The sequence below is a fragment of the Pteronotus mesoamericanus genome, unplaced genomic scaffold, assembly GCF_021234165.1.
Source record: "Pteronotus mesoamericanus isolate MK-2021 breed Mesoamerican mustached bat unplaced genomic scaffold, CSHL_Meso_final scaffold_167, whole genome shotgun sequence".
Taxonomy (NCBI): domain Eukaryota; kingdom Metazoa; phylum Chordata; class Mammalia; order Chiroptera; family Mormoopidae; genus Pteronotus; species Pteronotus mesoamericanus.
Genome location: NW_026555308.1, coordinates 24,002,843 through 24,027,684, shown reverse-complemented (window position 1 = coordinate 24,027,684; position 24,842 = coordinate 24,002,843). Strand labels below are relative to the sequence as shown.

Below are 24,842 nucleotides of genomic sequence, written 5' to 3'. Positions count from 1 at the left end.
ATCAGGCATGTACAGTCTCCCAAACTCACACTTCAGGAAAACTGAGTTTGATGTATCAAAAAGACTCTACCATTATGAATGTACTGAATGCCACTAAATTATACACTTAAAATGGTCAAAAATAGTAAAATTTATGTATATTTTACCACTATATTTTTAAATTTTATTTATTGATTTTTAGAGAGCATGGAAGGGAGAGAAACATCAATTTGTTGTTCCACTCACTTATGCATTCATTGGTTGATTCTTGTATGTGCCTTGACCAGGGATTGAACCCACAGCCTTGGTGTATCAGGATATTGCTCTAATCAGCTGAGCTACCTGGCCAGGGATATCTTACCACAATCTTAAAAATCACCAAAAAAATATTGCCCTGGCCAGGTGGTTCAGTTGGTTGGAGCATTGTCCCATACACCATTAAAATGTTGCTGGTTCGATTCCCAGTCAGGGCACATATGGGAGGCAACTGATCAATGTTTCTCACGATCTCTCTCTCTCTCTCTCTCTCTCTCTCTCTCTCTTTCTCTCTCGCTCCGTCCCTCCCCCTGACCTGTCCCTTCCTCTCTCTCTCCAAAGTCAATAAACATGTTCTAGGGTGAGTGTTGTTCTTTTTTTAATCACCAAAAAAATACTGCTTGGTGGTGTATGCAATTAATACTATTTTTTACCAAAGAGGCTCAAACAGATGTTTGAATCATATTCTGCTACTGTGGAGTCCATCCTTTGAGAATGTTAAAAACAAGATATTTTATGGTAGTTCAAATAACAAACGGGATGTTATTCTGAAAGTTTGTAAACACTCTTTTAAAAAATTATTTGAGTGTTGTCAGTTCTGTCTAGAAGGACGCCATGGGACCTCTCTGGCATCTCCTAAACCATGAATTGCTCCTGGTAGGTCCTCCTACTGATATGAATGATTAGTAATGTTTCCTGAGCACACACTTTGTGTAGCCTTTATATAACACTTTACTGGCATGCTCTCATTTAAGCCTCACAAAAAAAAAACCCCTATGAAATAATTACTGTTTGTAACAGTGAAAGCTGAGGTTTAGAGGTGAGCAACTTGCCAAAGGATCACTCAAAGCACATCAAGAGGCAAAGCTAAGAACGTGTGAGTCAATAACTCACCATGTTTGCTCCATACATATATGAACCATCTCTTTAAAAAACAAGTTTCAACAACAGTTTAGCTGACCATCAGATAATCTGTTTAGGTCTGTGTTAAGATAGCATATTGAAAACTGATTTTTGAAGTCAAGAGAAGTAGGAAATGACTTAATAAGTAATGTCCATCAGGTCAAGGATCTGATCCAATTAGTTTGTCTCAGTTCCACCTGGACTTGGTCACATTTTGAGTTCATTATGCTATTTGCTGACTCAAAAAAAAAAAAAAATTAAAACACTATTGCCTTTCCAGCCACAGGTAAATAGCAGCCCATATTTAGAGCATATCAGTTTCATTCCTAATCCAGACCTTTCCTTTCTGCTCTCCAACATGACTTCTTGGTGACAGAATAAACCCTTGTCAATGGAAGTCAGACCATGGATGGCTACTCTGCTTAAGCCCTCCCATGGCTCCAGCTCACTAGGGAACAGGTCTAACTCCCCACAGTGGCTGATATTGCCTTACATGACATGCCCACTACATCAGAGGAAAGAGATGGACTAAGAGGTTTATTGTTAGAAGTGGCTTTGTTGATTGCAGGAGCAGGCATCAGGAAGGCAGGCTGGAGCTTAAGCTGATACTGCTGCCAACAGGATACTTTCTTCTGGGAAAGGAACTCTGCTCTTAAGGCCTTCAGCCGATTGAATCAGTCCCACCCAGGTTACCTAGGATGATCTCATTGATTTAAAGTCCAGTGAGCATCTTATTGACTAAATACACATTACAGCTACACCTAGATTAGTGTTTGATTGATTGTCAGGGGACTGTAGCCTGGCCAGGTTGATACAGGGAACCATCACATCCCCTTACCTCTTTGACCTTATGTTCTACTATTTCGCCTCCTCCTCTTTGTTTACCTATTATTTGTGTCCCCACTTGAATACAGGCTCCAGAGACTGTTTTGTTCCCTGCTGTACCTGCTGGCCTAGAATGGTACCTGGGCAGCTGCTCAACAAATATTCATTAAATAAATGAATGTGCAACCTTTCATATGATATTTGAATGCCTGCTCTAATATCTAGCCTCTTTTTCTTTTTTAAAAAGACTATAAGTATATTTTTAGAGAGAGAGGAAAGGAGGGAGAAAGGGAGAGAAATATCGATTGGTTGCCTCTCGTACACACCCCAACCAAGATCCAAACCCACAACACAGGCATGTACCCTGACTAGGAATCGAACAGGTGACCTTTCGCTTTGCAGGATGACACCCAACCAACTTACCCACACTGGTCAGGGCTATCTAGTCTCTTTTTCAATATTCCTGGACTCCAGAGCCCCAGGGCCCAGTGATGGGGATGACTTCTTTGAATTCATCCCTTTATCTCCAGACAATCTGATCATTGGACCAAAGCTCTCTCACTGCAGCTTCCCCTCCCTGGTCCCTGATCCTGTCCAGCCCTTATTACCCCTCTTCTAGCATATCCTTTCCCAGTTTTTCATGAACACTCTAAAAGCTCTGCTGATTCCCAACTCTAATGCCCTCTGAGTGTGGTGGCCAGACCAAGCATGATTCTCCACATGCATCCCTCCCACATTCTATCAGGCACATTGTATGGTGGGACTCAGCTACAACTAAGCACCATCACATTTTTCATTGAATCAACATGCTTACAAATGTCCTTTAACGTTTGTAGGAAAGAGACCAGCCCTTAGCTTGCCATATAAGCCCTTTTCCAATCTGACTGTAAACAGGGTTCCCCACCTCTTTTCTTGGGGGATCCCCTCCTCTCTTACCTGCCTTCTTTCCCAAAACTGCACCGGTTGCCCTTCTCTAAACTAGGATCAGTACACCTGACGTTTCTCCATCAGGAAACAGACTCCCTCCCCTCTCTCTACCCTTCAACACCTTCTTCTCTGAGGGGTCTTTAGCTTGGCTGGTAGAGTCATTTTTTTTGCTTTTGAGGCAGGAGATAGCATAGGAAGAACTGTGAGACTGCACTGCTGTTACTGGCCAGCATCTAGCATCCTGGGTGCCAGGAAATGCTTTTTATCACTTAGGTAAAGTGAATAGTAAACCAAGGCAGGGAGGAAGAGGAAGACATGTCTCACCCACTAGATCAGCAGTCCTGAACCTGGTTTTATAATATCGCCAGGTGTTCCAACATCCCAAGAAACATTTTGTTAGCAAGGAAGGAGGGAAGTCCTTGAAAATCTATGTAGCATTTCCACTATCTGGGAAAGAAGGCCTTGAACCTGTGCTTTCATCCCAAGGCCTGACATGCGGGAAAGGGCCCACAGTGCCCAAAGGAAGAAGCCCATAAATAACTTTGGGTAACTGCCCCAACTTTAATTAACTGCCTCCTGCCACATATCTGTTTTACAACAAGATGAACGAATGGAGTCTGGAGCAAGATAAGGACTTGGGCTAATAGACTCCCCCCTACACATACCTAAGTTTGGGTAGTCATGTCCCCCTTGAGAAAGCTGGCACCACATTTACCCCCTCAATCAATATGTAACTTTTTTACTCCCATCCCGCCAACCATATAAGTCCTCAGAACAAAGGACTCTCTCTTTTGGCTCTCTGGGCTCGCTGGCCACCCAGCCTCAGGGCACCTGGCCTCTGGCCACTCAGGGGCTTGCCACCCTGGCCTTCAGCCACCCTTACTTTTGCCATCCTGTTTCCCTGAACCTATGTCTTTCACGCCCCCACCCTAGCTAGACCCATTCTCTTCCATGGGAAGGGATCACTAATAAACTCTGGTTCCACACTAACAGATTTGCTGCTCTATAATTTTTCACATGCATCAGTAAGAAGACTCAGGTCTCTCCCATCAACACTTTGGTAAATTTGCTGCAGTAGTTGGAGGTACTGGAAGTCCTGCTATTCGAGGTAGAACTCCTACCTGGGGCTGTGCCCCAACACCTGGCCCAGTACATGCGCTTAAGTCAACTTGTCTGGTGATGAGGTGATGGGTTTAGAGAGGGAGTTCCGGGTCTTTGGCTGCTGGGGTCCAGGGGGTTCAGTGTGTTTTAAAAGGGGCTGCGCGATATAGCCAGCATTCAAACATGACATGAAAGGAATGGATTTACAGACCAGGGAAGTGAGGGGATTGTTCCTTTCCATTGGGTTGGCCAAACATTTTGTTTAGTTTTTTCTGTAAAATAAAAGACACATTTTTTTGTTTTCACCAATAATTTGTGATATTTTGAGTATGATTTGGATATTTTGAGTATGCCAGTTATCTCCCACTATTGGCTTCTAGTGGGTAGAGGCCAGGGGTGCTGCTATACAGCAAAGAATTATTTGGCTAAAATGTCAGTAATACCAAGAAACTTCTCGAACCACTTTTGACACATTTGATCAGTCACAGCACCTTCTCTATACACTGCACAAATCTTTTTTGTGTGTTTCAGTTGCATTTTTACCTTTCTTGAAATAATAAAGCATAATATGCCGAAAATGTTGTGTATCTTCTTCCATGTTCAATATTAAAATGGCTGCACAAAAATTCACCAATTTTAAGAATGCTCATTAATTGCTGAGACTTTATAATGGATTTAAATTTTTAAATATGTTATAATGGATTTTGACATTTAAAAATAAATAAAATCAATCAGCATTTTTAAAAAATTCACCAATTTTGATAAGTTTTTTAAAAAAATGCACACTGATAGTCAGCTGTCACAATACAACCAAACAAAATTGTTTCAAATGAAATTAAAGATAACTAAGCACTCACTGCTAGACCCATCATACAGAAAAAATTAAACGCTTTTTGGCCTACCCAGTATTTCCATCCCCGCATCCACCTTGAGGATAGCCACCTGACCAGAAACAGGATATAAGTCCCAGGTTCCTACAGTTGATCATGCACTGAAATCACCTGGGAAGCTCACACACCCAACTGCCTGACTCTAGCTCTGGAAGGGTTGGGGTCCTCGGATTCTGGTAACCAGGCCTGGCTCCTAGAGATCTGGCGCCGCAGGCTGCAGCAGGGTTTACAGAGTCAGAAGTGCTGACACCGCGGTTTTCCCAGCGATTCCCTCACTGCCCGGCTCTGTGTGGCACCCCGATACAGACTCCCTCCTTCCTAAGGGGAGTCCGCAGACCAGGTGAGGCAGGGAAGGGGGTGCCGCGGACGTCCCCGAGCACCCTATGAGTCCAGACTCCCGCCTGGGGGGTTTGGGGGATCCCGGCCAGGGTCAAGCTGCGGGTCCCTTCCAGACCCGCCTCTCAGCGTAGGGTCGCGCGGGGGGGTCTGAGGATCTGGTTACCGGATTGCTGCTCTTCTGATCAGCCCGGCCTATAACATACTATTTTCTCTGAACCATGGGATCTTCCTGTCACACCAGTTAACATCAAGGGCACATCAAGTGCGCTGTTGCCTGTACTGGACATAGATTATTTTGTCTACTCAACAATCCAATGAAGTAGACATTTTTAAATGTTTTTAAATTATCATGGAAAGTAAGTTTTGGGAAACTTTTGTTTCCCAGTTCTGTGAATTTTTAACACAAGCATAGATTCGTGGAACGAACCTCCCTCCCCCACCCCCCAATTAAAATGCAGAGCTGTTTCATCAAAAACTCCATCTCACTGGCCTTTTATCACCACAGCTTCACTCCAGTCTTCTCCCACCCCCAACCACTGAGCCATCACTATAGTTTTGTCTTTTCAAGACAGTCATGTAAATGAGATAATACAATATGTAACTTTTTAAGACTGTCTTCTTTCACTCAGCATAATACTGTTTAGATTCATCCAAGCTGTTGTGTCCAAAACTCATTCCATTTTATTGCTAAGTCATTCCATTGTACAATGTACCACAATTTGGTGATTAACTCACCACTTAGACAACTGACTTGTGTCCAGTTTTGGAGATTACAAATAAAGCTACTATAAGCCCTGACCAGTTGGTTGAGCATCATCCTGCAAAACAAAAGGTCACTGGTTGGATCCCTGGTCAGGACATGTGCCTGGGTTGCAGGTTAGGTCCTCAGTTGGAGGCATCTGTGAGAGGCAACTGATGGATGTTTTTCTCCCTTTCTTTCTCCCTCCCTTCCCCTCTCTCTAAGAATAAATAAATTTTTAAAAAATTATTTAAAAACCTACTATAACATCAGTGTACTGGTTTTGTGTAACTATAACTTTCATTTCTCTAGAGTTGATACCTATTGCATGTGTATGTTCAACCTTGTAATAAATTGCCAAACTGTTTTTCCCAGAGTGGCTATACCATTTTATATTCCCACCAACAATGGTTTCTTAGATATGACTCTGTGATGGTTAATTTTATGTCTCAACTTGGCTGGCCTAAGGGATGCCTAGATAGCTGGTAAGATATTACTTCTGGGTGTGTTTGTGAGGGTGTTTCTGGAAGACATTAACATTCCAAGAGGTAGACTGAGTAAAGAAAATCACCCTTAACCAAGTGGGTGGGCATGATCATATTTTTTGAGGACCCCAAAAGAAAACTTGGAGAAAGGGCAATATGTGCTCGCTCTCACTCTCTCTCTCTCTCTCCCCCCCTCCCTCTCTCTCTCTCTCTCTCCCCTTTAGCTGGTTCATCCATCTTCTCCTGCTCTGACATCTGTCCTCTGTTCTGAGGCTCTGGACCCTGGGTTTCTTAGGCATTTGGACTCAGACTGAATCATACTAACCATTTTCCTGGTTCTCCAGCTGGCAGGTGGCATATCCTGGCACAGCTCAGCCTCCAAAACTGCATGAGCCAATTCCCATAATAATCTCCTCTATAACCCTGGCCTTAGGGTGGCTCTACAGTGTGGCTCAATTGGTTGGAGTCTTGTCCACTGAGCCAAAAGGTCACAGGTTCAATTCCCAGTCAGAGCATATGCCTTGGTTGCAGATACAGTCCCCAGTGGTGGCTCATGCAAGAGGCAACCAATTGATGTTTCTCTCTCACACTGATATTTTTCTCCCTCCCTCCCTCTCCCTCTCTCTCTCTCTCTCTCTCCATTTCCTTCTCTCTGAAATCAATAAGCATGTCCTTGGGTGAAGAGTAAAAAAATCTCCTCTTACGTATCTGTGCATATCCTATTGTTTCTATTTTTTCTGGAGAACTCTAATACAAACACCAAAAGCACAAAAAGTCAAAGAAAAAAATAGATAAGCTATACATCACCAAAATTAAAAACTTTTGTGCTTCAAATGACAATATCAAGAAAGTGAAAGGATGATCCATAGAATACTAGAAAATTTTTGTAAATCATGTACAACAAGGCACTTATATCTAGAACATATCTTACAACTCAATAATAAACAACCAATAAAAAGATGGGCAAAGGATTTGAATAGCCATTTCTCCAAAAAACATATAAAAGTGGATAATACGCACATGGAAAGATACTCAATATAATTAGCCATTGGGGAAATGCAAACCAAAGCCACAATGAAACCACTTCAGACCCACTAGGATCACTATAATAAAAAAAAAAATGTGTTTTTGAGAATATAGAGAAATCAGAAGCCTTTATACTGCTGGTGAGAATGTAAAATGGAACAATCTCTTTGGAAGGTAGCCTGGTGCAGAGGAAATGGAGTTGGTCAGGGTCCCTCACCAGGCCTGATAAGTAGTATTCTCATAACCTTGAGAATGGGCCTGCATGCACAGAATCATGCTTTGTTATATAATATCTTGGCACCCTGCCAGCTCTGTGTGCATTTTGTATATAAGGGAGTTGGGACTTCCCACAGTGCAACACGCAGCTTGCGGCATGCGTGGATTGGCCCACCCCAGAATAAAGGCATGTTAGACATCCCACGGCTCCGCAAATTTTCTTCCATCTGTCCAAATCCCAAGTGAACCTGTCTAGCCTTGAATGGCTGCAACACACCTGGCCATTTCCTCAAAAGGTTATAGCATTTAACCCAGAAATTTCTGTTCTAGGTATATACCCAAGAGAAATGAAAATGTATCAACACAAAAACTTTACACAAATGTTCACAGCAATCTTACAATAGCCAAAAAGTGGAAACAACTCAAATGTCCATCAGTGGATGAAAGAATAAACCAAGTGTGATATATGCATATAATAGCCATATTATATGCTATTGCACACACAGCTGAAACTTGATATCATTATGCTAAGTGAAAGAAGCCAGACACCAGATACGAAAGCCACATATTGCATGATTACGATTCCCTTTATGTGAAATGTCCAGAATAGCCAAATCCAAAGAGACAGAAAGGAAACTGGTAGCTGCCAAGGGCTAGGGAAGTTGGGAGAAAACACTGACTGCTAAAGAGTTTCTTTTTAAGGTGATGAAAATGTTCTAAATTTGTGGTGATGGTTGTATAACTCTGAATATTAAAAACCACTGAACTGTACACTTTAAATGGGTGAATTGTACAGTGTATGAATTACATCTCATAACATCGTTATTTTAAAAAAACCCCCACAAAGAAACTCAGGCAAACAAATGCCTTGGGAGCATAAGGCACACAAAGCCTTTGCAAAGGGGCCAGCATTGGTGGAGGAGCAGAGGATTGATGCTGAGAACTGTGTGTGTTCACACATGCTGCTTCTCAGTAGGAGAGCGGCACACAGGGGTCAGAGGTGGATTAACATGAAAAGATTCATACTAGCAGTTGCCCTTGCATGTCATAACTATTGGTAAATTTTCTATTAGAATTTCAATTGAATTATGGATCAAGGATTCTATGAGAAAACCATAGTGCGGGAGTCAGATGTATAAATGTTAACAGACTTAGGGGGCGGAGGGTCATGGAATAAGTGCAATAATGAAAGTATGTACAAGATACAGAGGCAGCTTAGAGGAAATGGTGAACTCAGTTGGGGGGCAGGGGGAAGGTGGCAAACACAATGCCCTGGAAAGGCTCCACATTAAAGGTGAAGCTTATAATGAAGTTTCCAAAGATAAATAGGAGTTTGTTAGGTGAACAAAGAGGGGAGGGCCTTCAGGAAGAAGAAAGAGCAGGTGTAAAGGCACAGAGACATTAAACAGTCCTTGTGCCCCTCTCACTGCAGTTCTGCATCACTCCAGTGTGAAACGTGTGGGAGGGGAGGAGGATGGGGATTGGGATGAGAAGGGTACTAGGAGGTAGGATGCAAATGTAGTAGGGCTAGGAAGCGAAAAGCCCTGCGTCATGACAAAGAATTTGACCTAGAGGTTGAGAAGGGACTGCTGAAAGGTTCTGAGGTGCTAAAATCCAATTACATTTTAGAGAGATAACTCATGCATAAATATGAAGAATGGATTGGAGCCCTAGCAGGTGTGGTTCATTTGGTTGGAGCATCATCCCATAAATTTGAAAGGTGGTGTGTTAAATTCCTGGTCACGTGCCTAGGTTACGGGTTCAGGCCCAGTCAAGGCATGTACGAGAGGCAACCGGTTAATGTTTCTCTCTCACATCGAATTTTCTCCCCCCCACTTCCTTCTCCTCTTTCTAAAATCAATAAGCATGTCCTCGAGTGAAAATTTTTTTAAAAGAATGGATTGGGGAAAACTTTGGGAGCAAAAAGGATGGTGCCAAAATTCTGGAAGGAGTTAAGGATGACCTAGGGCCCCGCTTGGTCACAGGAACAGGCAAGACAGGATGGGCTAGGACATTGACAAACAAGCTGTACAGGTGAGGAGGTGGAGAAAAAACGCATTCAGAACAATTCCCAGGTTTCTGGCTTGGCTGACTGGGAAGTTGATGATGTCAGCAACCAAAGTAGAGAACACACAAGGAAATATACGCCTGGGGAGAAAGATAAGAATCCTTTATCATTCCTGGAGAAACCACTCTCTGACCCTATTTCTCTTTGTACATAGAAAATAGTCCATACAATTTTTTATTCATTTCAAAATCTTTGGTTCTTCATTACTGACATTTAAATAATGTACATGACTGAACTTTCTTTTAATTTTTAAAGTAGAAAGAGTTTTAACTTTATAGACAACCTAAGAGAAAAAGAAAGTATCTTCCAGCAGTTTTCAAAACCAGTCTTTTAAGTAAAAAGAAACAATTTGTTAAAATGTTTTTCTCCACCACCACTCTGTAATTCACGCTTCTGTCAGCTGAAATGTTCAGATAAAACCAGGCTTTTCCCTTACTTAGAAATTTATCACGCAGTATCATTTTTCAGAGTTGAGTTGGATCTCAAAGAAAAGGTATAACTTGGGGTCAGTGGGGCGTAGTTAGGAATGAAATTGCCTTTTTAAAAAAGTATTTATTTATTTCTAGAGAGAGGGGTAGGGAGGGAGAAAGAAGAAGAGAAACATTGAGGTGAGAGAAAAACATGTTGGGTTGCCTCTCACACGTGCCCCAACTGGGGGCTGTACCCACAACCTACGCACGTGTCCTCAGTGGAATAGAACTGGCAACCTTTTGCTTCACCGGAGAGCACCCAACCAATGGTCACGACTGAAATTATTTTTGCTGTTATGACTGACAACGTCCTTGGAAATTTTGCCCCATCCCTCTCATTTCACAGATAAGGCAAAACCAAAAGCTAACAGTTCACAAGGAGGCAAAATTCAGCTCAACTTAATTTCCAGCCATCAGAATGCTCAGCAGTGTTCTTGCCTGCTTTTGTATGGTGCAACAACGAGCCTCTTTTCCCTGAACATGTTACAATAGAGCATAGTTGTCTGTCAGGGGTACCTTGAAAGTTTCTGCACTGACAGGGAGGTTGAAAATGTTTTCTCAGGTCTTCTTGGACTCTGCTTTTTATTGATTGGATGTGAGGAGCTAGAGCAAGATAATGGGTCCACTGTGGGTAAACAAAATCATAGGCATGAATTTAGGGCACTGAATTGGGCCTGGTTATCATCTTCTAGGTGATGTGACCGAGATTCTTTTCTTGACCAAATCTTCTCAGGCTTCTGAACCTTCTCCTAGGTCCATCTGTGCACTGCCTTGTAAAACCTAGTTTTAGCAAGAACCCTGCTAAATCACTTTAGCAAGAGGTCCCTGACCTCTACCATCACTCCATAGCAACGTCTAATCACCCTTGCCTGTCCTCAGCAAAAATCTTGTCAGGCCAGTTTAGCCAAAACCCCTCTTACCCCTGAATGTTTCCTCTGAGAAAATTTTCATTCACTGACGCCCACCCTGCTCCTTGGCTATCAATTCCCACTTGGCCATGCTGTATTTGGGATTGGGCCCAGTACTTACTGATGTCTCTTTTCCCCTGCTGCCTTTTTTTTTTTTTTTCTGAATAAAATCTGTTCTTATTGCTCCAATGATTGCCAGCTCTGGTTTTTCACATCTGTTTTTTCACATCTGGTTTTTAGATGTGAGAAGAGGTGCACTAAGAGTTAAGGCAATACAGACATGTGAAAGCCAGCTCAAGGGGAGCCTTGACTACATACAGCTAAGGAGTTTGAATTTTATTCCATAAAATAAAGAAGCCACTGAAACTTTTTGATAAAGAAGTGACAAGATGGGTATAGTTCTTTGGGGGAAAGAATGACTTACAATGAAAGAAAGTAAAGATATCAATCCAGGCCCTGGCCAAATAGTTCAGTTGCTTAGACTGTTGTCCTGATATGTCAAGATTATGGGTTTGATCCCTGGTCAGGGCACATACAAGAATCAATTATTGAATGCATAAATAAGTGGAACATCAAATTGATGTTTCCCGCTCTAAAAACAAACAAACAAACAAATAAATAAAGGCTCAGTGGATTCCGTGCCGGCCTGTGAACCACAGGGTCACTGGTTCAGTTAGGGCACATACTTGGGTTGCAGGCCAGGTCACATCGATGTTTTTCTCCCTCTCTCTAAAAATAAATAAATAAAATCTTTTTTAAAATGACAACAGTACAATAGCTATCCAGTGTGAACAAATCAAAGTTATACCTTTTTTGTCAGATCAGCAAAAAACATATTTTCCAGTGTGCTGCAGAATTTTAGTAATTAGTTTATTTGTGCCATTACACGAAAACCGTTGAAAATTGCTGTATTAGGAGACTATATAATCCAGGGGAGAAATATTAAAGACTTAAACTCTAGGGTTAACAGCAATGGAAATGAAAAGTATAAACTATGAAGGAGATTGTAGAATCATCGTTGACAAGATCATTGCCTAGATGATGTTCCCTTTACAGGTACCTTCCATTTCACATCCAAGCTATCTAGCCCCTGGCTCAGCTTCTCACCAAATAGAGAAATCCTGATCTCATTGTCCTATCTCACTAGGGAAGTTCAATTGTTTCATCTGCAAAATGAGGTTATACTAACACCTTCCTTACCACAGGTTGTAGTGAGGATTAAATGATTTGCTATATGAAAAACCCTTGGAAAGGGGCGAGGCAGAATTCATGCTACTCTTATTACCATCACTTGGAAATTCTACCTCCTCCCTAATCTCAACTCTGAAGCCTTCCTCTCTAAAAATAATCTCTTCTTTCCACTCCATGCTTACTAAATCTGCCCAGGACTTGATGCTGGTTAGATGCAGGATAGAAATAATCAAAAATTCAGAAGCTGAGACTCTGAGAGGTTTACAGAAATTTTGAGAGGGGGAAGTTTATTGGAAAGACATACCTGGTTTGAAACGTGTAATTTGAAACTCCTTTTTTAATCCTCACCAGAGAACATGTTGATTTTTTAGAGGGGAAGGGAGAGAAACATCAATTGATTGCCTCTCGTACAAGCCTTGACAGGGGACCAAGTCTGTAATCCAGGCATGTGCCCTGACCAAGAATTGAACTTGCAACCTTTTAGTTTATGGGACGACACTCCAACCAAGCCACACCAGCCAAAACCATTTGAAACTTTAAAGGTCCAAATGTACATGCCCTGCGGACTGGAGACAAGACTAGAACTTGGGAGAGATCAGTGCCACAAATGCAGATTTAAAACTTATTTGCATAGAAGTAATGGTCGAGGCCTTGGAAGTAAACAGATTCCAAGGAAAATGGCAGAGACACGAACGGGTACTATGCACATCAAGAAATGCTCAGTTACGGAGTTAGGAATCATGAATGGGGATATGAATAATTAGGAGAATCAGGTGAATAAAATAAGTTTCAAAGATTTTTTACAAACCTTTTTTCTCATAATAGCCCCAGTCAGTCTCAGGTCACACCAAGAAGCTATGAAGGACTGACAGTCATGAAGTTTTAAGGGGCAGGAGTGTGTGTGTGGTGGTCAGCATCTGAGCAAAGAAGGGGTTGGCCCTCTCTGTTCAGTGGTCTTTCCTAAAGCTTCACATTAAATGTCCATGTTCAGGACCACCCCAAACTGTCCTAAACGGAACCTCTTCTTACCACAAACTAAGACGTAGCTCAAGTTTACCTTCTCCTAAGAATTTTCCCTAATGATTCCATTATTTTGGGTTTTTGTTTTTTTTCCTTTTCAGTGTAGTTTAAGCTCTATCCTCAGAAATGTCTGATTTGGGGCTTAGAAATCTGCATTATTAACAAGCAGCCTAGTGACTCTAATATGGACAGTTCATGGTCTACACTCTGAGAAACAATCTGCAAGTATGTGGTGTATTTCAAAGAGCCCAAGTGATGTTTCATTATAGCTTGAAGAAATTAAAAATACATTAGGTGACCACAATATGCGATCCAAATTTCTTCAGAGGCTAGAGTTTCCTCACCTTCTCCATCAGACTTTAATCTCTGCCTTCTCCGTGACTGTAATATCCTCTCACCAACAGTCAAACTAAGAAACCTAAATATGCCCATTGCCAGTCAATATCCAAGTACACTCTGGTCAGGGACCCCATACCCAGTAACATCTATTTTAGTTGTTGGTTTTAACTATCATGCCACACTGAATGATATGCAGCACAAAACACTCTACATTTGGGTATAAAGGCGGAGTGATTGAATAGTCTGGGGCAGTATCTAGAGGAATATGATGGGAGTCTTGAAGGAAAGAGGTAACATGTTTGTGACCGAGAGAAATGGTTGGTTGTAAAAAAAAAAAAAATTTAAGATTTTTAATGATTCCATTTACAATCACTAATGTTTCCTGTTTAAACTAAATTTTGCTCCTGCAAAAAACACACTCAATCTCTCTTCTGAAAATCTATTCTGTTTAATAGTGCACTTCATTTATGCTACAGGATGAGGATTGGGAAAACATAATCAAAGGTCATCCCTTCAAGCTGGGAAAACTCAGGATCTCCATCCTAACCCAGCAGGGAGCCCTACCGCGAGGCTCTCTGGTCAGAGCCTTCCTTCTCTAGGCTTTGCTGTGTCTGCATTCATACTCTGCTGTTGAAGTCAGAGGTGGGGTCAGAAGTCTGGCTGCTGGGGTCAGGTGTCACGGGTCATAGGTGACAAGAGGGCAGGGCAAGCTGCTTGAGTGAGCTCCTTAAAAGCATCCTTTGTCACTAGGGGCTTGGATTAAATCACTTTTTATCACAGGAATGGTGAGAGGAAGAGGAAGCAGAGGTGAGGCTAAATGCTTTTGATCCACTTCCTGTTAGACTCACTGATTAGATGGATTTCCCAATTAGTCCTATCAGAAGAGGGAATGACAAGGGGTTCTCCCGCAAAGATGCCAGACAGCTCTCAGAAACTTGGTTTTGCTGCTCCAAGAGCCATAAATAGTCACCATGGAAAACCTCTCTTGCCCCTGCCCCCTTACCCCTAGTCAAATAAACTCCTCAGCACCAAATTTTCTTATCAAAACTTAAAGCTGGATTAGGAACAGTGGCTTCCAAATACAGCTAGCTTCCTTTTCCCTTTCTTAGCAAGTAACAGGACCCAGAACATTCTTGCCACTTCTTTCTGTGCTGACTGTACTGACTCCCAACTGGAGGAATCCTTATGATTTTCCTGCTGTGCTTTCATCCCCACCTTGGTAAGAAAGGCTCCCTTGGTGTGAGAAATATTGTCTAGTGCAAACTCCCTTCCATAGTGGAAGGTGATTGGTCCCAGAGCTTCCCTCTATTCCCAGCATTTAATCTGCTGCTTGCCTCATTTTTCAAGGCTGGTATCATTCCCTGGGAAACTGACTAGGTTGCTAATCACTGTGCCAGGATGATTTGCCCAATTAACCCCATTCTCTAAAGTGAAAGGTTTGCATCAAAAGGGACACATCCTAAATTGTTCATACTTTTATATTAAGGCTGGAGCTCTTAAACTCAGAGGAAGTAAGAAAAACAGGTGTGTGGCTCTCTTTCATGTAGACTCTCTGATGTTTAATTCAGTAACTCTGAGAGAACTCTTGCTCATTCCCATTACATTCAAAGGCTTCTCTCCAGTGTGAATTCTCTGATGGCGAACAAGAGCTGAGCTATACCTAAATGCTTTCCCACACTCACTACATTCATAGGGATTCTCCCCTGTGTGGATTCTTTGATGCTGAATAAGGCCTGAACTATAGGTAAACTTCCCTCCACATTCCATACATTCATAGGGCTTCTCTCCAGTGTGGATTCTCTGGTGCTGATAGAGGTGTGAGCTCTGGCTGAAAGCCTTCCCACACTCATTACATTCATAGGGCTTCTCTCCAGTGTGGATTCTCTGGTGATGAATGAGGGTGGAGCTCCTACTGAAGGCCTTCCCACATTCATTACAAGCATACGGTTTCTCGCCAGTGTGGATTCTCTGATGATGAGTAAGGGTGGAGCTCCAGCTAAAGGTTTTCCCACACTCATTACATTCATAAGGTTTCTCTCCAGTATGGATCCTTCGATGTAGAATGAGAGCAGAGCTACAACTGAAGGTCTTCCCACAATCATTACATTCATAAGGTTTCTCTCCAGTGTGGATTCTTTGATGCTGAATCAGATGTGAGCTCTGGCTGAAGGCCTTCCCACATTCACTACATTCATAGGGCTTTTCCCCAGTGTGGATTCTCTGATGCTGAATAAGGTCTGAAGTTCGATTAAAGCTCTTGCTACACTCATCACACTTATGGGGTCTGTCTCCCACAGGAAGTCTCTGATGTGAAATAAGGCTGGAACTCACAGTGAAGCTGTTCCCCAAATCACTGTATTTCTCACTTCTCTCTCCTATGGGGGTTAGCTTTTCCTCAACTGTCACTTGACCAAAATCTTGTATCTTCTTATTCAGTCTTTCTCCAGAGGAGTTCCCCAGCTGCCTCTTTAGACTGACTTCTTTTTCATAGGCTTCTTCAAACTTAAGACCCTGAGAAATATCCTTTTGGAATCTTCCCAATAGCACCCCATGGGATCTTGTATCTTCAGAAATTTCTTGATCATGCTCAGTTCTGGTCTCACCATCTGGCATAATACAAAATACAAATATCACTTGTTCCTTGTGGAAGAAAGAATCAAAACCAGAGGACAGCATAATTACGTGCATGCCTCTTACCTGCCCACACTGTGTGTAGCTAAGGCAGAATAAGAGAAGAGGAAACAGGGAAGGAGAAAGGCAGGAAGCAAAACTGAGAAAACAGCTGGAAGTATGGAGGAAGTTAGACTGGAAGGAGAGGGTGGACCAGGCAGGGGCAGGGAACCAAGAATAAAAGAAGAAGAACATGTTTAATGAAGTGACAAAGTCCTCAGAGAGATTAAAGACTGTAGATATAATATGGAAGATGTTGACTACCAGAACTGTTTAAGAAAAGTAGGGAAGGTGATGAGAAACAGTAGCAGAGCAGGAAGGAGCACCAAGGTTGAGGTTACCAGTGACCTCCTATAGTCCCAGGTGAAAAGAACACTCATGTTTTTAGCTGTGCCACATATGCCAAACGCATGGAAATAGGCAAAAGACAGTTAGTCCATCTCTGAGCCCTAGGCCTTGAAGGCTATGTTATGATGTGAGGATATGTAAACAATTTCCATATTTGACTTCTCTATTTTCACTGTCCTGGGATTTTTAAAGGGAACTGCAAGCACAGAGAACAAATATAAAGGGTCTAGATGTTAGCATTTTTTAGTCTGTCAATATTTTAAAAAGTAAATATAGGGCAATGAGTATTAGAGACAGAAATAGTCATTTTTCCCTCACTTGAACAGGTACCTCTCAGACCCTCTCTCTTCTCAATTCTCCTCAAATTCAGAACCCTCGGTTCTTCCTCCACCCAGAGATCATGTCAAAACACAGAAATGGGAATCCTGCTCATGGGGAAAGACACAGGACTAGGTTTATTCTGCTCATATCAAGCAGTCACAGAGCTCAATCCCAGACCCAGGACCTGTGCGGGTCCGAAAGGAAACATCAGGGAGGTCTCAAATGGGTGTTAGGAAGACCCTCTGGCACTGCGGAGGAAAATGTTCTCACTGTAAATAGGTGAGAGATGAGGAATTAACAGTCCAGGTTAAGAAGGGAATTATTCCCTATAACAAGTTAAAATTTCTACAAGAGTAGAATTTGCACAAGGTCATGAACAAAGCAACAAGTCCCTAGAGGTAGCCCAACAGAGAAAGGGAGGAGATAGATTTCCAGAATGTTCAATCGGGCACAGAGCACTACCCTACATGTTCTGGGATCCCAATATGCTAATCTTTTGGAAAAGTCTCTGGATTATATGTTAAACCCTAAGAACAACATGGAAAAAAAAGTAGCATATTTGGACTTCAAAGACCAGGGGTCGAGTTCTGCCACTCACCAGCTGTAGGACCATGTGTAAGGCATTTAAGATCTGGCCTCTCTTTCCTCACCTATAAAATGAGGATAATTCTAGCTCCCTCAATTGCTGTGTTACAGTGAGGATTAAATGAGAGAATATATATGAAACCTCTTTATAAACTGCAAATTATGTACAAGTGGGAGTTACTATTATTATTGTTAGAATTTTCTGAGATTAAGTAAATCCGTAGTTATTTTCACTGACTCAATTGTTACTAGAAAACAAGGAAGCAAAGAAATGCCAAGAGAGTTTTATTGAGAAAGCATAGCTCCTTACCCAGCGAGAACACATTCCCATAATTCTCCAGCATCACATCTCTATAAAGATCTCTCTGAGCAGGCTCCAAACGCTTCCACTCCTTCCGGATAAAGTACACAGCTACATCCTCAAATGTCACCAACTCCTGAAACAATACGTTCCTGCATGCAATTTCAGGGTGAGGACTAGCAGCACCAAAAAAATAATTTGGGATGGGGTTAAATAATGCACACTTGGGAAGCTGAGGAATGGAGATACAGAGTGGAGAGAGGTGAGAGTCCAAGAAAGAAAGTAGGGTCCATTACTTGGTAGGAAAAGACCACAGTCCTGATGGAGGGAACTGTGGTTGGAGAACTGAACTGAGATGTTGCTGAACCAAAAATGTCCACAAAACAGGAAAGAAAAAGAGGATAAGGGGAACCAGAGCTTACTTGGGACTTGGCCTTTAGGAGTGCAGCTGCCAACATCTCATCCCCCAGACTGTCCTTGTTGGAAAATGCAGGAACTTTTGAAGAAGGAAGAGCTGGGGACAATAAAAGGATCTATGAGTGAGTCTGCTGCTGTGTAGCCTCCTAACTTACAGAAATCTCATAGGGTCCTGGGACAACCTAGGACCTACTCCCTCTGACATTTTTAAGTTCACTTCCTCTGCAGCTACTAAAGGTATTCATAACAGGCATATTCATTGTGGGCCCATCCTACAGAGAGATGTCTAAAACCCTGTTGATTCTTGCTCTTTGCTCTGTCCCTGGTCCCCTCCTTTCCCTCCAGTCACTCTATTCTCAAAGAAATTTGCCCAATCTTCTTGTTAGTGATGAGTGTGTCCGTGTACATTCTCTTATGCTTGGCCAAAAAACAAAGGCTGTCCTGCTCATATCCCTTCCCTCATTCTCCACATCTCTGAACTCAAACTACTTTATGAAGTTCTCTTAGACCAGAGGAAAACTAGGAGCTTCACCCGATCCCTGACTAAAGATGTAACACTCATAGCTGTCCTCCATCCCCACATCAAATGTACAAATCTCAAAACATAAATGTCTCCTCTTTCTGAACTTGATCACTCCTTCCTTCCTCGCTTTTTTCTTTCTTTCTTTTTTCAGTTTATTTGTTTCTTATGATTCAATGGCTGGGACTGGATGGCTGGATCATATGGTAGGTATATATGAATTTAACATTTTTAAAAATGATGAACTGTTTTCCAAAGTATTTGTTCAATTTTACATTTCCACTAGCACTGTATGAGAGTTCTAGTTCCTCTGCATCCCCGCCAACATTTGGTATATCTTTTAAACTTTAGCCAATCTAATATATGTTTAGTGGTATTTCACCATGGTTTTGGATTGCATTTCCCTGATGAACAATGACATCAAATATCTTTTCATGTGCTTACTGACCATTTGTATATCTTTTTTGTGATGTGTTTATTTAAATGTTTCCATTTTAAAAAATGGGTTGTCTTCTTGACTTGTAGGAGTTCTTTATGTAGTCTGAATACAAGTCCTTATCTGTTAGCTGTATTGCCAACATTTTTTCCTGATCACCTCTCTTTTTTTGTAATTTTTAGGTTAACATATTTATTCCATAGAGACTTCAAATCCCTAGATACTAGATTCTGCAGAATCATCCAGACAAAAAAGGTTCTTAAATGCTTTTCCTTGCAAGTAAACTAATAATAAGCACTAGAAATGAAACTGACTCTAGTTACGAAAGCAGTCTAAGAAAGCAAAATACAAATACTTTCATAGCTTCCTATCCATTTTATTCTTTTGCCTGTGACCTACAAAATGATTCCCAAGAGCATCCTCTAAGCACATGGTCCTAAAGAGCAAAAACCAGGACTATAAAGTTGGCTGTTAAAATGCCTCTGGAAAATGGAATTTGGTGAGTGTCCCAGTTTTCTTAATCATGCACAAGGAACCCACAGTGCTTAAAATGCCTCAGCTATAAAATCTATCAAGCTGTATGTTAACTCACACTCGGCTGTGAGTTATTGAATGGCAAGAACTATGTCTTACTCATGTTTGGATTCTAGCGATTTGCCTAGGACCTAAGATCTCAATAGATGACTGTTAAATGAATGAATAAATGAGTGAATGAATCCCCCAATCCTTACCACTCTCAAGCAGGGCCTGAGGTTCCTGAGATGCATGATCGGCCTGAGTTTCCATGGGAAAGGCCAGAAGTTCCCGACTCTGGTCTCCTATTTACAGACTTGGTCAGAGGCAGGTTTTGAATGAGATTAAGGAAGCACTGAAGAAACAAAAGCTCAAGATTAACAGATCCAAAACAAAAAAACAAACAAAAAAAACCCCACTAGTATTTTAGTTAGTGTCCAAGAACAATGAGAGGAACTGCAGCAACTGGAACTAGTCTTTAAAACCCTGGCAAATATATATACTCCCATTCCCTGTAATGAGGGTACACGAGGATCACTAAAAGGGCTCAAGTTCTTCTACAATATCGCACTCTGGTGGCTCCCCACATACACTGAAGGATATTTTTAACAACAAAAAATGGGTAATATCAGTGCCAAATAATGATATTAACAGGATGAAATGCTAAATAGCTATCAAAACAAAAAATACCAAAGTGAAAAAGAGGACACACATATCGATTGCAAAATATGTATATATGCATACCAACTTTTAAGAATATCTGGACCCTGGCTAGTGTGGCTCAAATATTCAGCGCTCAGTGGATTGAGCACTGGCCTGTGAATCAAAAGGTCACCAGTTCAATTTCCAGTCAGGGCACATGCCTGGGTTATGGGCCAGGTCCCCACTTGGGGACATGAAAGAGGCAACCAACTGATGTTTTACACGTCGATTGTCTCTTCCTCTCTTTCTCCCTCCCTTCTGCTCTCTAAAATAAATAAATAAAATCTTTTAAAAAAATATTTGGGATAATGGAGAAAGCTATTTATGTATAGAGGAGAAAAAACCCTCGTGAACATTAGAATGTATACTAGAAAAAACTTCATTAGGTTCCTAGCTGTTACATTAAATTTAGGTGTTATCCTCAGAGAAAAAATAGCCATGAACTAGCACCCAAATAACGGAGACCAGAGAAACTTAATGAATTTTCTGTCTCTCATGTTTAAAAATGTGGGGAAACAACATCTGTCTCACAGAACTAGGGCAAACAGCTCTATTAAATTGATAAATTTTTCCTCCCCTTTCTTTCTAAAATTGTTTTCTTCTTCCAGTCCCAGGCAATGGTGGGGTATTGTTGAGGACCTTGGGCCCTTTTGTGGTCCTTTTGAGTCTCATTACAGGGACTAGGTGTTTATATTCACCCAGATCTGAAAGACTAGTCCCGGTTGCTATGTATCCTCTCACTAAGTTAGCAGCCAGTTTTCTTTTTATCTCCCTTCTCTCCTAATATATTGTCTTAGGTCAGAATGTACGTCCCTGAAGCAGGGACCAATACTTTTTTAAAAGCACAAGATTACTAATTACTTTGTTTTTACCCCTATTAATGTCCTTGCTTCCCAGATGCCTTAACAATCTGTTTTCTGTGGTTCTAGTGAATAAATGTGACATTAACACCTAGACTAAGGTTCGGATCTCAAATAGAAGTTTCCACTTCACTGAACATTGTGGCAAGAACCAACAGATCTAGAACAGATGCAGCAGCCACCAGAGCATCCTTACACTTAGGCAAGAACAAAGAACAAAAGCCCCTGGATTTTGTCTACCTCCCTCTCTTTATCTGTTTTTTTTCCCCCCATATAACAAGCATCTGCTGAGTGCCAACTATATTGCAAGGCACTACTAAAAATAGTAAAAAACCAGGAATGCAAATGGTATTTGCTTCATCATCACAGACTGTTGTATTCACATAAGACATAAAAAGGGGAGAGGCCTAGTCTGCAAGCCACTGAGAGTTCAGAGAACTCTAGTCTTTGGGCAACAAAGGGGTATAAAATGTTTACTACCAACACCATTACACAGTGAAAAGCACTGATTCAGGTATGAGCCAGGCCCACCAGCTTAAGGTGGATAACATACCCTCTTGTCACTGTCACTCTCCCACGTGGGTCCCTTTAAACCAGGGGTCCCCAACCTCCAGGTCTGTTGGAAGTAGGTCACAGAGTAGGAGGTGAGCTTGAAAGTAATGCGCTTGAATCTTCCTGAAACCATCCCCAGACACCTGGGCCATGGAAAAATTGTCTTCCATGAAATGGGTCCCTGGTGCCAAAAAGGTTGGGGACCACTGCTTTAAACTAGGCCTCAGAGCCAGCCATCTCTTTGTTCCTATCAACGTCTGTACAATTTCCAGGACTGTTTATAGACAGACACCCCCAACAAATCAGCTCTCAGTCCAAACTCTCCTTAGAAGTAAAATCAGAGACTCTGATTTTCAGAGAAAAAAAGCAATGCTCCCTCTTCACAGCTGGGTTAACCAAAGCTGTAACTCAAAGGCATATTGTTGAGAACAAGTACCCACTGTCTGGATCAGTAAACAATGTTCCTCATAGAAAGAAAAATTTCCATTGTGCTCCTATAGCTTCAGGTGCAGGCTGGGCCCTCCCCTGCTCTAAAGCCAACCCCTCTTCCTTGAGCAGCTTCTGGGGACTGAGAAAAATGACCTGGTGGTGAAAAATTAGTCATGGAAAGCTTTACCTGCTGGATTCTTTCCTGCCTTCTTTGGAGTTATCTCTAGAAGGCCAGAGTAGCAATTATTGGGAGGCTCTGCTCAAGTTCCCAGGAATTCTGACTTTAGTTGATGCCAATGCTGTATAATTAAGGGGAAAAAAGAAAAAAGGAAAATACTCACATAAACTTCACTTCTAATCTAGATATTTATGGATAATGGGGGAAAAAGAGATGTATGCTAATAAGTACCAATTAAGACCACAACTGGTATTTGTGTTGCACCCTTGAAAAAAGCTGAAAGGGACTGCAAGTTCTCCAGGTTAAACTCCCATTTCATGTTAAGAAATGCCTTCTCATGTTCATAACAATGTCAGCTTACTTGCTAGGTATTCTCAATACTTCAGCAAGAAGTCTGTTCCATTGCTGCATATAGTGTAGCCCCAGGACTCGGTAAACTGAAAATCTATCCCCTTGGACCTTCACCTCACAGAGACCTAATAACCTATGGAGCTTCAATGACAGAATCTTCTTCCACACAGCTGTCCAAAACCAAATGATGCCCACTCTCCACAAACTTCTCTTCTTGGGGATAAATAACTATAGTTTCTTTAATAGTCCATACATTTCAGGTTCATCATCCTGCTAATCCTCTGGTACAGTTTAAACATGTCCTTCGGAGGGTAAACACCGGATCTGTGTTCAATCCCACTTCAAAACTGGATCAAATCGGGGGTCTTATACATTTGTAAATGGGATCCAAACACAGTTGAACCACTCCCCTTAAAAGACCTGATTTACTGGGCGCCAGTGGATTATTCCCGTAACCTGAGTTTGCACTCCCTCCCTAGCTCTAACTGCACACACTTCAGAGAGCTCCTTCTCTGACCCTAAAAACCCAGGTAAGTAAAAACAAACCTCCTTCCCACCGTGGGTACGAATAACTGTGTGAACCTCAACTAAAAAGCATCTCGGAGAACTACTAAATTAGGATGACTCTCACCAACTGTTTCAAAGAGAGGGACCCTCCTACAGCCATAGTGGAACTTTCAAGTGCTCGAGCTGGGCGCTGACTAGCAAAACCAGAACCGCAGCCCCTTTCCCCCTCCCACGTAGGTGAAGGGGCGTCCTTATAGCTACGGAGTCCGGGACCGGCTGCGAGGGAGTGAGCGGCGCCTTCGGCACCCTGCTCCGGGAGGGCCTGGGGACCCCAGGGACCGCAGCGGCACGGACACCACCCCCTTCCCGGACGATCACAGACTCCGTCTCACCGCGAGCCCCGAGGGCGGCCGGACTCACCCTAGGGGCAGGGACGGAAGAATTGGGGGGTCCGGACACGGACCAGGCCCCGTTGGACACTGTCACAGACACACACACCAGGGACAGAACAAAGAACGGAAGCTTCCTCCGTTTCACTTCCGGGTCGGTCCTTTTTTTTTTTTTTTCCCCAACCAACTCACGCTGGTACCCCCCACCCCTCGCCACTCCCACCTTCTCTCCAGAAAATTGTGAGGTCTCTGCCTCTCGGTGGTTTACTGACTATAGGTTTCTGTCGCGTGTCGCCGGCGCAGAGCTCAAACGCTGACGGGACAGCCGGGTCTCACGCCAGCGCCTGCCGCCGAGCCGCGCCCCCTGCTGGCCGGGCGGTCGGGACCCTACACACCTCTGCCTCAGGGCTCTTGCTCAGGCTCCACTCGGCCAGGGACTGGAATCGAAAGGCGGCACGACAGGACGCGGGAGAAACAGGGTAGACTAGCGTGCGCTTCACGCACGGTCTCCTGAGAGGCAGCCAAAGGCTGAGGAGAGCGCCCAGTGCCTGAGCGACCCGGCCCCCGAGCGGAGCAGTAGTAAACTTTGGAACGATTCATTAATATGAAAAATCCAGCCTTATTTGATATTTCCAAATAAACCAAGTTTATGTTTCCAGATTATCTGTTTGTATTATCCGGACACGCTGACCTCACTGCGTCCCCCTGAAATCAGGAACTCAATCTCCCATGTGCAAGGTGCCCTTCCTGCTCCAAGGGGAAAAGACACCCTTGAGTTAGGGAATCCAGAAGAGGGGCGCGGGGGTAGGAGCTTAAGGTAAAAACCTTATTATTAATTTACTACCCAAACCCAAACTTTGCTTAGATTAGATTCCTCACAAACGAGCGTCCAAACCTGTCCTGTTGATTCTTCACAAACTTATTGTTTCTCTAAAAGTGTAAAAAGATGGCTGGTCCGTCAATCTCTGAGTATCATCTATGATCTCCTGTGCCCACATTTTAAATTGTTTTTTTCTCCTGTTAATGTGGACTGTGTTAATTTATTATTAGTCCAGTTATAAGACTCAACAAGGGTAGTAGGA

General features: G+C 42.5%; 1 protein-coding gene across 1 annotated transcript; it reads right to left on the bottom strand.

Annotated features, from left to right (window-relative positions):
• Positions 1-13,698: 13,698 nt before the first annotated feature.
• ZNF3 (zinc finger protein 3) lies at positions 13,699-23,875 on the bottom strand. The gene is made up of 6 exons (XM_054589840.1): positions 23,792-23,875; positions 22,523-22,634; positions 20,011-20,147; positions 18,329-18,420; positions 17,916-18,042; positions 13,699-16,287 (listed from the first exon to the last, which is right to left on the bottom strand). The coding sequence occupies exons 3-6, from the start codon at positions 20,063-20,065 to the stop codon at positions 15,221-15,223; spliced, it is 1,341 nt and encodes a 446-aa protein (XP_054445815.1). The 5' UTR covers positions 20,066-20,147; positions 22,523-22,634; positions 23,792-23,875; the 3' UTR covers positions 13,699-15,220.
• Between the last annotated feature and the right edge of the window lie 967 nt (positions 23,876-24,842).